Below are 13,285 nucleotides of genomic sequence, written 5' to 3' on the forward strand. Positions count from 1 at the left end.
GTGGGGGGACAGCGGAGCACCCAGGCAGAGAGGCTAGCTATCTAGATGCTCCAAGCTATTGAATAGCTGTGGGTATATTTCTGCACTTATACACTCGAACATAGAGCTCTTATCAAGCGAATCTTCTCTGGAATCAACTGAGAAAAGGAAGAGAAGGGAGTAGTGTGGCAGCAGCTATTTAAGGGGGTCAGCCAAAGCACTAACGAGTATCCTACAGAGTGGAAGGATACCATATTGGAGTTATCCAATATAGTGCTACATAACACTTTTCACGCCTAAACAAAGATTAGGGATAAACTGACAAGATACTACATGTCTCTCCGCCCTAACAATGCGAGTCGTTGTCCACAAAGAGGCATGGCGGGCTGCAAGGCTCCAGAGGGTTGTTGACGTCAACTGCCGAAGCTATGCTACAAGCCTCATGCAATGATAATGCATAGCCATCTCGAGACAACTCCAATATAAAATGTTTTTTCTCAAAGTTGGTGGGTGAAAAAACGCCACCTGTTGGAGGGAGACAGATTTTCCACCGAGTTGAGTCTCTCTCTTCCTATATCCGCTAACTTCCGGCATATGAATTATGTAAATTGTCATCAGGGACTATCTAGAAATTCTTAACTTTTGTCACGGGACTCGAACTTTATCCCTCTGTGGAAGATTCAATTTGTAAATGTATACTGGTTGATTCTTAAGACAATAGGCCTAATAATTTACCAATAACACACGTGAAGTCAGACAAATACAGTTGGCTTTTTTCCCTTTCTGAATAGCACCATACAGTCTTAGACACTCCCTCGGCGTGGCGCATTGCAAGACTTGACTCGCAGCTTCTAGTTGGGACTCTATCTACACTTGAGACATCTCTGTACATGGGGTTAAAGACGAAGCATGGATCAAATTCAAGAAAAAACAAGCAAGGAGGTCGATATTTATCGTGACACATGGGTCCGCTTCTTAGGTATGCAATAAAAGTGGTGTTTTTGGATGTCTTGAACCAGGGGGGTGTCCCCATCACGCTAAGAGCAAGCGTAAACCAGTAGAACAAGCTCGAGCTGGGTTGCTAGCTCGTGAGCTATCCAGTTTTACGTCTGAATTTGAACGACTTATAAATAGATGCTCTATACTTTACGTGATATTGTTTTGTAATGGCTGCATTCGACCAATTCAAAGCCCAGCAACCCGATCAAATACCAATGTATTCAAATAACGTTAGCTAGCAATCTAATACCTGCATTCAAACAGCTAGTTAGGTTAGTGGGTTGGATAAATTGCATGGCACTTCCTAGTAGTGATTCATTATTGACAAATAAGTAAATGCTCATCACATATTTAAGCACGAGTTCAATTGAAATGATACAATGTCTGGAATCTCAGCGTAGTAGGCCTGATAGCTACATTTAATATAGCTGTCCCTGCATTGCAATACCATTACTCCATACTGACCTTGGAGTCAAAACTGTACAGAGGATATCTGTTCCTCATTGTCATAAGGCAATCAGGTTGATTTCAAGCTAAATGGGCCTTCTACATTTATTTTAAGGGATCAATAACACTAGCCATTGTGCAATGCGTTGACATTTTCTGCTGGGTTCTTATTGGCTGGGGGCGACATTGAAATGTGCTATGTTACTAAATTAAACCCCAGGGCCAGCTGCAAATTGGTGACTGTTATGGCCTGCATGCACAGCTCTCTATCTCCTCTAACACTGACTCTGACTGGTTCTCTCCTTGCCTTCTCCCTGTCTTTCTCACCCACGTAAACATTTAGCATACAACTACTTCTTTATGTTTATCAAATGAAGCATCTTTATAGCATTATAATGAACTCCAATCAATTATTGATAAGTATATTGTAAAGCACATTCAGTAGCCTTCATAGTTAGAAATGACAATGTTAGAGAATCTGTTCAGAATGTATTGTTGTTCTGCTGTATGAGTAGCGTAACCTGTCCCAGAAACAGATTCACTGAAGTAACAGAATTTTGTTTAGTGCTGCCAGTGTGTTAGCACAAGCAGGGCTCTAAATGAACTTTTTCTTTGGTAGGCTGGTCCCAGATCTGTTTGTGCTTTTGAAACCCACGTCAGTGTGTTGCTAATAGTATAGCCCATAACCGGGCTCATCTGGTTGTAAACACAAAATGACTGCCCTCCTTGACAACTTACAAACCAGTTGAACCATAGAAGAAAAAAAAACATTTTAAGCTAGCTGTGGAGTGAGTTTACAGCACGTTCTTAACTCCACTACACTATCATTCTAGCTCCTTTTGACACCAAACACGACATTGGCATGATAATGAGTGGCGAGAATGACTAGAATGTCAGAAAAACAGACTGGGGTACTTAGGGTATAGCACTGATGCTCCCAACTTATAGCACTGGTGCCCCCCGCACCAAACAGTATAGGAGCATTATAAAAGGTTATGCCCATCCTAACTTTTGAAACACATCTCCTGGAGTAGCTAACCAGTACCTTTCCTTTCTTCCAATATCATTTTAAACCATAGCCTACTGGTCATTGGTCACGTTACCAGGTTGTTAGCCAGCTAGGTAGCCTTACCAGGTAAAGGTACCAGGTAAACAGATGCACCACATGTCCTAAAGTATGTTCAAAAGTATGTCCTAAAGTATGTCAACACCTGCTTGTTGAACATCTCATTCCAACCCCCCCTCTTTGCTGCTATAACAGCTACTCTTCTAGGAAGGCTTTCCACAAGATGTTGGAACGTTGCTGCGGGGACTTGCTTTCATCCAGCCAAAAGAGTATTAGTGAGGTCGGGCACTGATGTTTGGTGACTAGGCCTGGTTTACAGACAGCCTTCCAATTCATTCCAAAGGTGTTCAATGGAATTGAGTCCTAGCCTGAAACATGAAAAACTGCCCTAGACCGTTATTCCTTCTCCACTAAACTTTACAGTTGGCACTATGCATTCGGACAGGTAGGGTTCGCTTGGCATCCGCCAAACCCAGATTCGTCCGTCGGACTGCCAGATGGTGAAGGATCACTCCACTCCTCCGGAGTCCAATGGCAGTGAGCTTTACACCACTCCAGCCGACACTTGGCATTGTGATGTCAGGCTTGTGTGTGGCTGCTCAGAAACCCATTTCATGACGCTCCTGACGACCAGTTATTTACGTAGAGGTTACTTCCAGAGGCAGTATGGAACTCTGTAGTGAGTGTTGCAACTAAGCAGTTGTTCCTCCTAGATGTTTCCACTTCCCACAATAACAGCACTTACAGTTGACCAGGGCAGCTCTAGCAGGGCAGAAATTTGACAACCTGACTTGTTGGAAAGGTGGCATCGTACAACGGTGTCACGTTGAAAGTCCCTGAGCTCTTCAGTAAGGTCTTCATACTGCCAATGTTTGTCTTTTTTTCTTTTACTAGGCAAGTCAGTTAAGAACAAATTCTTATTTTCAATAACGGCCTAGGAACATTTGGGCAGAACGACAGATTTGTACCTTGTCAGCCCGGGGATTTGAACTTGCAACCTTTCAGTTACGAGTCCAACACTCTAACCACTAGGCTACCCTGCTGCCCCATGCGTGCCTGCCGCATGCAGATTGCATGGCTGTGTGCTCGATTTTATACACCTGTCAGCAACGGGTGTAGCTGAAATAGCCCAATCCACTAATTTGAAGGAGTGTCCACACACTATATACAAAAGTGTATCTCTCATATAACCTTGTGTCGTGTGTAAAGGCCTACAGACCTGACGCTGTGTAATGTTTTCCCACAGGGTGGCAGTACAGCTTCAGCAGCAGCCAACACAGCAGGAGAAGCTGTGTAAGCGTCTAATGACAGACCAAGGGCATTATTAGTCATTCCAACCCTGTTGGAGCGGACAGTGCATATTGCTCCAAAGGTCACCGCCCATTCTATGGAACGAAACGTGTCAGGGGGGTTATTGCTACTACCCACAGCCCCAAACAAAAGTGAATATTAATGTACCCCCCTTTACGTGGCAGAGGTCCAAGAAGGAAATTTGGAATTATTATTCTAATACATTTTGTTTTACCTCAGGCCCCTAGCTCTGATCCGGTGGGGGTTGACTATGATTTGTTTAGAGGCCTCTCACAACAGTGAGGCAGTTAAAGCCTTAATTGCGCTTGTATCTTACCCTGTCATGTCGTCTTGTGCCCACAGGCTATGCCAACGAGGTGGGAGAGGCCTTCCGTGCCCTGGTGCCAGTGAGTGCTGTATGGGCCACATATGCAGTTGCCACCGTGTATGTTTCCGCTGATGCTGTGGACAAGGGGAAGAAGGCTGCCGTGGTAAGGAAGGAGGACATTTTGTAAAAGCAAAGCTCTGTTCTCATTCTTATCCTGTCTTCATTTGTATTGATATGAGCTACCATTCTTTTAAGGGGTCATGGAATTATTGCCCCGTGAAGCATTTATATTATGAACTTGAGTTTCCAAAAATGTAGAGAACACATACTTACAAATGACATTGCCTTTTTCAACGCATACCAAAGTAAATGGAGCTTTTCCAGAAAATCCCTAGAGAACCAAAACTCAACTTCCACACTGAAACATAAAGTGGTCTGAAGCACAGAATGTCACACTCTATGTCTATCCCTGTGCTGTAGGAGCATGGTGACAACCCAGGGAAGACAACCAAGGTGGCTGTAGCAGTGGTGGATACGTTTGTATGGCAGGCCCTGGCCTCGGTCGCTATCCCAGGCTTCACCATCAACCGTGTGTGTGCCGCCTCTCTTTACCTCCTGGGCAGAACCACGCGCCTGCCTCTCTCTGTACGCAAGTGGACCACCACGGCCATCGGCCTCTCCACCATCCCCTTCATCATACACCCCATCGACAGGTTTGTGTTGGTGGGTGAGGGTGTTAGATAGTGAAGGAAATGCTTGTCTGAATGTGTGCCAGATATGTGACAGGGAGGCAGTGAAGGGGTGTGTGTTCGAGAGCATGATAAAGGTGTGTGTGTTTGAGAAAGAAAGAAACTGAATGTGAGCGGGAGGAAGAAATAACAGTAGCGTGTGTACTTTGGCATGTTTTCCCATCAATGTTTATGGTCCCAAGTGTGCCAAGGTATTAGCCTACAGTTAAATGTCTCAGCCTGAATGTGTTCCCCAGCTCATTGAGAGGAAGAATCCACACATTACCTTAGAAAACAGCATTACATTTTTAAAATCTATGCATCATTTTAAGTGTCCAATTAGGAGTTGCACACCATAATGTATTTAAGAAAATGTATTTTTTAATGTGGTGTTAGATGTGTAGCCACCATTTTTATTTATCTGAATCCATTGTTGAAGAGAGGTAGGTGTATTCAGGGTCCGGTTTTTAGGGAGGGATGGGGCATTCTCCATCTTGGCTTCTGCCAACCCCCAGCTCTGAATGGCTGGTTATATTTAATCCCCGGTGCGGATGGACTTCCCCCACCTCTGGTATGCATTACATTTATTTACAGACATAAATAACGGATCATTTGCTTCTGAAGACATTTCTGTTATGTTTTATCACATGAATGGTTTGATTAGTCTGGAAGCCTGCAATTTGGGCAGCACATGGCTTTTCTCAAACGGCTGATTGTTGAGTTGCACGGTTGTCAGTGAACAGTAGTTTAAATAGGTCAGCATGCGATTTCTGAAAATATGGGAAACTCCAAATATTGACTCCACCGTTTACAACTGGAGTATCTTGCATGGATGTGAGATATAGCCTACGCCCATTTGCGGTGAGTGCATAACACATTCATATCTATAGGCTTATATGTACTTGATGATGTCTGTAGGGAGCCAGGAGACTTTAAAAAAAAGGTCCCATCCTTGCTACATTCTAACCTTAAAGCCGTTCTCCTTCTTTGTGCTCCACAGGGGAGTGGACTTCCTGCTGGACTCCAGCCTGCGTAAGGTCTACGGTCAATCTGCAGGAGAGAGGCATGACTAATAAGCACCACGACCACCCTGCAGCCTGGTCCTAGTGTCCCTGGCCTGGACAGGTTAGCTCCACCAGGAAATTGACCCCACCCACCCTCTGTCCCAGACAGCACTTCCTCCCAAGCCATCAGAAAACTCTGCTGATCACTCTACTGTAACATCACTGTGAAGCACAAAGCCAATACAGCAGGGTTACTCCACTCCAGTCCTCCAGGGCCACTGTACTGTCTGCCACTTGTCTATGCCCCTCTGTTTATTCCCATCTTTTCATTTTAAACTCCAAGTTAGGGGGACCTATGTTTCTTTGGCCAGTCAATGACTTAGAATCAGGGAGAAAAGGGATCCAACAGACAGTGTTGCCCTCCAGCACTGGAGTTGAATACCTGTGGCTGCTACTGGCCTGCAGAGCCCACCTGTTTTTCTCCACTTGGCATGTATCCAGGTAACTCTTGATGTTAGCCATATTTGGGAATATTCGGGTCACTGTCCTTAGACCTGGCATTAAGGCCCTATTTTCATTACATGTTAACATCTACCGTTGTTTTTTGTTTATTTCTGCCTCAAAAATAATGTCTGGTACGGTTGTCTGTCACTTTGAATAGATATTTACAGAGTATATTGTGATGCACTTTTCAATGTTCAGTCTTGAGATTAACCTGAGTGCTTCTTGTCATTTATTACAGAGGTGAACCGAATAGATGTAAGAATTCTTGAGGTTTTAGTTGGCTCTAAAGATTCAGTTACTTTGGTAGCATCTAAGGCATAGAAAGTACTGTAATAGTTGTGTAACATGCCCTATGCAGAAAGCATATGAAGGGAATATGCATAAAATACTGTAATTATTGCCAAAGATTTAGGCTACTCTGGAAGAGAACCCATCAGTATACAAAGCTGTGCTGCAATATGCAAGGAATCTGAGTCATCTTATTCAAAAATGGGAAATGCTATTGGAATATGTAAATCAGGGCACTCCAATTCTGTTCCTGAAGAGCTACTGTTGTGTATGTTTTTGCTCCAACTCTAATCTAGCGCACCTGATTCTAATAATTAGCTGGTTGATAAGCTGAATCAACTGGGGTTGGTTTTAAAACAGGTTGGAGAGCCCTGATGTAAATTAATGTGATATACTGAATTGGGAAATGTTGCCAATTGTTCATACACCAGAACAAATATTTAGCAATAATTTTAATTTAACTTCTGTTATAAGTCAACTTCTGTATTTTTAATATATTGATTACTTAAAAATGTTTTGTCACCAAAACGCAACATTTTTGTGATAGTTTGAATGTTTTTTTCTAATTATTTCCCCACATAGTCACATAATCAATTTCATATTTCGATATCAATATATTTTCATGCTGGAAACAAGGGAATGTTTAACTGTTGTTAATTTCATAATATGTTTGTTTTAGCCTTAAAATTCAAACATGTTTTCAAACCTGCTACTGATGTACATTTACATTTTCTTTTAGTTGTCAGAGAAATTGAAAAAAAAGTTATTTGACAAAATGATAGTAATTTATCATCGAAAGTGAAAGTAATACTGCAATGGGCAGCTATTTAGCCATCCCCTACTCTGAAACTGTTTAAAAATATATACTGTAGAAAAACAATATCCTGTATTGTATACATTTTTTTCCCCTGTGCAAACAATTTAACATATTCAACATGTTTTCAGTTTATCAGTGAGAATACATTTCTTCATATGTGTTCATTTGACACTTGTTTAAATGAAACGGCAACCCCTCATACGCAGCCAAAACACTGTCGCAAATACCAGTAATGTACTTGAATCTTCATAAATCCATACCACAGTACACCATTCCTCATGCTGTGGTGTCAGGGAAAAAAGGAGTAACTATGGATGTGTTATGACACACTGGCAACAAGTAGCACAGAACTGTCTCAGTAGCGTTCCTCTGGGGAATATGATTGACAACTCTCCCGAAGAGATATTGTTGTGTAATTGTGTTCGTGGTTTGACAATAAGGTCTAACAAGTTGTACAAATTGCTGTATTGATTTTAAACAACATTGCACATATTTTTCTCAATGCAGCCAGTCACAGCTTTCATTCCCTGCAGATTGTACGGCCACAACATAGATTTACCAATAAAATGCCCACAGTGCCACTGTCAAAGCCAATCACATCAATCACCTCAACGAGCCAAGATTCTAGTTTAAGAAATTTGTCGTGATTGAGTAAGTGATCCACAGCTGACAGCAATTCTTTTGATTAGGTGCATTAGCTCATAAAAAGTCCAGGTGGTCTGAGTGCTGGCATATTGTCAGAAAGATGTTGTTTATCCACAGTGTGCTGTTCTTGATGCTTGTGCCCACAGCTGTGGCCCAAACAGGTATGCTAACATATTTGATAACTTGCTAAATGTTTGTGTACGGTCTGCCTCGATAATTTTTAAAGTTTGGATTCATTTTAATTTTGCTAATATGGAAACCAATTAAAAGTTGGACGACATTCTAAATGGCTAGTTAAAATTACTTTCAGTGACACTCCTTCCACCTACTGTAGGAGTTCCACAGATAAGATACAGGGTAGACCAGTGGACCATCTCTGTGGAGACTCCACAGAGTTATGACTCAGATGAGCTTCAGCCCTTTGACTCAGATGAGCTTCAGCCCTATGACTCAGATGAGCTTCAGACTTATGCCTCAGATGAGATTCAACCCTATGAGTCAGATGAGATCCAACCCGTTGGACCAGACAAGTCTCTTGGTGCCAATGAACAAGGTTAGCTGATGTTTTCTCAATCATTCAATAATCCCCTTTAGTGTGTTTGCAATACTGTGGTTTGTAGTTTAGGCCATTTGACTAATTGAAAATGTGTTATATTTTTTCAGGTGAGCTGACTGAGTCTCCAGTTTGGGTTCTGTTTCTGGTGGTCCCTATGGTGTTGTTGACTGCTATGGGAGCTCTGGCTGTGGGTTACTACCAGTGTGTGTGGAGGGGAGGCAGACTAGGCTACCGGCCCCGCAGAGACCTCTTGACAAACGTTTAATCAATTTGCTTTCTGCTCTGTTTGGTTTGAAAATAAATGTTAGTTCCCTGACTCCTGCATCTTGTAAAATCCTACTGCTGTGTATGTCCACTACATGAAACAAACACAAGACCTCGTTGTTTCCTGATGTCAGTGAAACGATTGCTACTGAGACTGCTACATGGCACAACTCATGCCAAATCTGGACCTAGACAGTTCTAGGTTGTCAAACTGGTTTTCTTTGGGATAGACACGTTCACCTTATGTTTCTGTTATGTTAGGGTTGTTGGTAAGCTGTCATTTAGGACAAATTCATTGACTTGTTTTGGTGTCGCATTCAGGTGACTGACCTGATGGTGCTCCTGATTGCGAAACACTACTGTGATAACGACTGCAATCCAAAGGTTCTATATTTGATGCTGATTTTCAGAGCAACTTTAAAAATATACCCTTGCATACCACCAGGGGTCGTTTTGTTCTAGTATCACTAGGGTATTGGCTTTTAAACAATCTGCATCTAGAACAGATGGCATGGGACCGCATCAAACTCACTACCGGTTTTTCCTTCCCTCAAACTCTGCTCCCAGGCAGTCGCTGTTTTTATTTTCCCACTGTGGTTTTAGCGTCCCTCATTATCAGAACTGTTGTGATTGGCAGGTTGAAGAGGTGTGTCCATGTGACTTGTTTGTGAGCTGAACGTCCCGTCTCAAATCCCAACACATTCATCATGCGGCTCACCCGACTTATTAGGAGGCCCAAGGAGAGAGTGCTGATGAATTGAATTAATCTTCCCATATGTGATGGCTGGGGGTGTGTTCACAGGCGCTGGGAAAAGGGGCGCATTGTTCATCTGTCACTCCGATAGCCACATCCCTCTTTGATTTGTGCCTGGGTAGAAGGCCAAGAGAACCCCCTCCCTTTTTCGCTTCCATCCACATACCTCAAGTCACTCCCCTCATACATTTAGGAATCAACCGTGCCTAAAATGACTTAACCGCAGCATCTCTGCTCTCTGTTTTTAAAGACGTATATTTACCACAGGCCTACCCTCACACAAAATAAATCATATGGATTAGAATAGGCTAGAACATTTTGTTCACGGTAGATTTATAAACGGGTGAGTTCATGGACAGATCACAAATTATTGCCCTCGATTTTGAGGTCAGCAGAAGGCTACGTTTGGGTGGCAGTGTGTGTCGATTCATTAACATCATTCTCCCTCAGACCAAAAGTGGGAAAAAATAAATGGCGCCTATGAACTGACCACAAACGAAACGGGGGAAGGATTTTTTTTTCTTTCCACTAATTGGTCTTTTCACGTCAGGTCATTTTCAGAACTGATCTGATTAGTCAAAAATATCAGAATTGGCCGCCTGTGTAAACACTAAGCTAATAAACTTTCGGCTTCATATTTAAAAATGGTGACCTTACATGGACCTTCAACTGGGTAAGTCTACTTTCACAATACATTGCTTTTGTCAAGCAGACAAAATATATGTATATTAAATATACCGTACAGTCATCCCATTTCCCAAGTAAAAATAGCCTTTCAATGACAAACATTCCCAGTAATATGTTTACAGTATTACAATGCTCAGAATGGTTTCCTCTTCTCTCATCGCTAACTTCCTGGAAACCTGAAAGAACAGGGTGAGTTGGGGAGGAGCTTATATTCATGAGCTCACCTAAACTGACAGCTCTTTGAAATGTCTTTGTGGTTGTTGCCAGGTAACAAGGTAAACAATGGGCCACATGTCATTCCAAGCCTAAATCCTATGCCCCAACCCTATTTTCATTGCAAAATACTCTCATGGTAAACAGCTGATTATGGAGGATTGTAATATCAGACAATAAGCAGGAAAACACTTGCATTTCTATTGTTTTGTAACTAATTACAGAATACAGTTAACTGATACACTTCAAATCAAATGTTATTTGTCACATACACATGGTTAGCAGATGTTAACGCGAGTAGTGAAATGCTTGTGCTTCTAGTTCCGACAGTGCAGTAATATCTAACAATTCCCCAACTACCTAATACACACAATTCTAAAGGGGTGAATGAGAATATGTACATGTAAGTATATGGATGAGCGATGGCCGAGCGGCATAGGCAAGGTGCAATAGATGGTATAAAATACAGTATATACATAAGATATGTAAACATTAAAGTGCCATTATTTAGAGTGGCATTGTATAAAGTGACTAGTGATCCATTTATTAAAGTGAGATTGAGATTGGGTCTCAATGTAGGCAGCAGCCTCTCTGAGTTAGTAATTGCTGGCCTTGAGATAGAAGCTGTTTTTCAGTCTCTCAGTCCCAGCTTTGATGCACCTGTACAGACCTCGCCTTCTCGATGGTAGCACTGTGAACAGGCAGTGGCTCGGGTGGTTGATGTCCTTGATGATCTTTTTGGCCTTGCTGTGACATCAGGTGCTGTAGGTGTCATGGAGGGCAGGTATTTTGCACCCAGTGATGCGTTGTGCAGACCGCTCCACACTCTGGAGAGCCTTGCGGTTGAGGGCGGTGCAGGTGCCGTACCAGGCTAAGATACAGATTGATAGGATGATCTTGATTGTGCATCTGTAAAAGGTTGTCAGGATTTTAGGTGAGAAGCCAAATTTCTTCAGCCACTTGTTGGTAATCAAGCCCACTAATGCTGTCGTCTGCAAACTTGATGATTGAGTTGGAGTTGTGCATGGCCACGCGGTCATGGGTGAACAGGGAGTACAGGAGAGGGCTGAGCACGCACCCTTGTGGGGCCCCAGTGTTGAGGGTCAGCAAAGTGGAGATATTGTTTCCTACCTTCAACACCTGGGGGCGGCCTGACAAGGTCCAGGACCCAATTGCACAGGGCGGGAGTTGAGACCCAGGGCCTCCAGCTTGATGATGAGCTTGGAGGGTACTATGGTGTTGAATGCTGAGCTGTAGTCAATGAACAGCATTCTTACATAGGTATTCCTTTTGTCCAGATGGGATAAGGCAGTGTGCAGTGTGATGGCGATTGCGTCGTCTGTGGACTTGTTGGGGCAGTATGTAAACTGAAGTGGGTCTAGGGTGGACGGTAAGGTGGAGGTGATATGATCCTTGACTAGTCTCTCAAAGCACTTCATGATGACAGTGCCTGCAATAACAACAAGCTCAGTCCGATGATGCTGTGACACACCGCCCCAGACTATGATGGACCCTCCACCTCCAAATCGATCCCGCTCCAGAGTACAGGCCTCAGTGTAACACTCATTTGAGGTATGCGGTCAGCTGTAGGGCTGGCTCAGGGAAGAGGATGCCCCTTAATTGGGCATGGGACACAAGCTAAGGCTTGATCACCCTTTAGCTGGCCACCTTTGATGAGGGTGTTTAGTGATTAAAGGCTGAAACACCCACTGATTCGAAGGCACACTACTAAGGATGTCCCAAAATTGACATCTTAACCCAGTCTAAGAAATAAACCTCCCATGTCACTCTGTCAACATCACGGCAAATCTCATGTGAGTGCATTCCATCTATTGGCACAATGGACAGTTTTTAACATCTCGTCCCGTGTTTAATGATTCTAATCATCTGGACCAGTCCAGTGACTGCTGTGAAAGGACAGCTGACAACATAGGAAAGTCTGTGTGACAGCTTGGAGAGACAGCTGACCGGAGGGAATAGACCCCACTGGGGCTGTCATGGGCTAGCTACCCATGTTGGCAGTCTCCGACGCTGTTTCAGTATGTTGGAGACACCCGCTAAGTGCTACTGAAAGTCAACAAAGGAACATACCCCTAGAGCCTGCGCAAGATGGCTCAATGACTGATCACACGGTTACGGACCCAGGAACGGAAACAACTACGAGTAGGAACACAGCACATGAGACAACCATAACAGCAGCAGGACACACACTTCAGGTGTGCAGCTGTGGTTGGGAGAGAGTAAAGGGGTTAAGGATCCATCAAGGGAGGAAAAGGTGCTTGGGAGAGCAGAGACAGGGACCTCGCATTGACCAGTACATTTTACGAAGCAGCCAGTCAAATCAGTCGAATGTAGCACAGCGACGGGACGCAAACCAAAGTTCGCAGAGCATCAGCACCCCTGTAACAGAAGGAGGATAACACAAGCACAGAAATGCCGGTGGATGAACTCACCCAACCACAGAGACCTCTAAAAGAGGAAAAGATCAAAGGGCACAGACCGAGTGTGAAGTGGCCCAAAGCTGTTGAAAAGAGAGAGTGGGAAACAATCAACAACGACCTGACAAAAATCTTGGAACAACAGGTAGGAACAGCAGAGAAAAAGCTTGAAAGGATGGGAGACATTATCTACCACTACGGAGAAGAGCGCTTTGGAGTAAACGAAAGGAGAAGTGGCAAGACACCACCCGCGCCAGCCAAATCTAGGAGGCAGCAGG

At 43.5% G+C, this 13,285-nt stretch overlaps 1 protein-coding gene across 1 annotated transcript; it reads left to right on the forward strand.

The window, feature by feature from the left end:
* The first annotated feature begins 790 nt into the window (after positions 1–790).
* LOC115122604 (mitochondrial fission process protein 1-like) lies at positions 791–7,513 on the forward strand. The gene is made up of 4 exons (XM_029651823.2): positions 791–958; positions 4,145–4,272; positions 4,590–4,822; positions 5,838–7,513. Exons 1-4 carry the CDS (start codon positions 889–891, stop codon positions 5,908–5,910), a joined length of 504 nt encoding a protein of 167 aa, XP_029507683.1. The 5' UTR covers positions 791–888; the 3' UTR covers positions 5,911–7,513.
* The last annotated feature ends 5,772 nt before the right edge of the window (positions 7,514–13,285 follow it).

The sequence above is a fragment of the Oncorhynchus nerka genome, linkage group LG4 (assembly GCF_034236695.1).
Source record: "Oncorhynchus nerka isolate Pitt River linkage group LG4, Oner_Uvic_2.0, whole genome shotgun sequence".
NCBI lineage: Eukaryota > Metazoa > Chordata > Actinopteri > Salmoniformes > Salmonidae > Oncorhynchus > Oncorhynchus nerka.

What these genes read in the sequence shown, in the direction of transcription:
- LOC115122604 (XM_029651823.2), top strand. Translation starts at nt 889, where the DNA reads ATGGATCAAATTCAAGAAAAAACAAGCAAGGAGGTCGATATTTATCGT. An exon ending in CACATGGGTCCGCTTCTTAG is followed by an intron (nt 959 to 4,144) that starts GTATGCAATAAA and finishes TTGTGCCCACAG; the next exon opens with GCTATGCCAACGAGGTGGGA. An exon ending in ATCATACACCCCATCGACAG is followed by an intron (nt 4,823 to 5,837) that starts GTTTGTGTTGGT and finishes TGTGCTCCACAG; the next exon opens with GGGAGTGGACTTCCTGCTGG.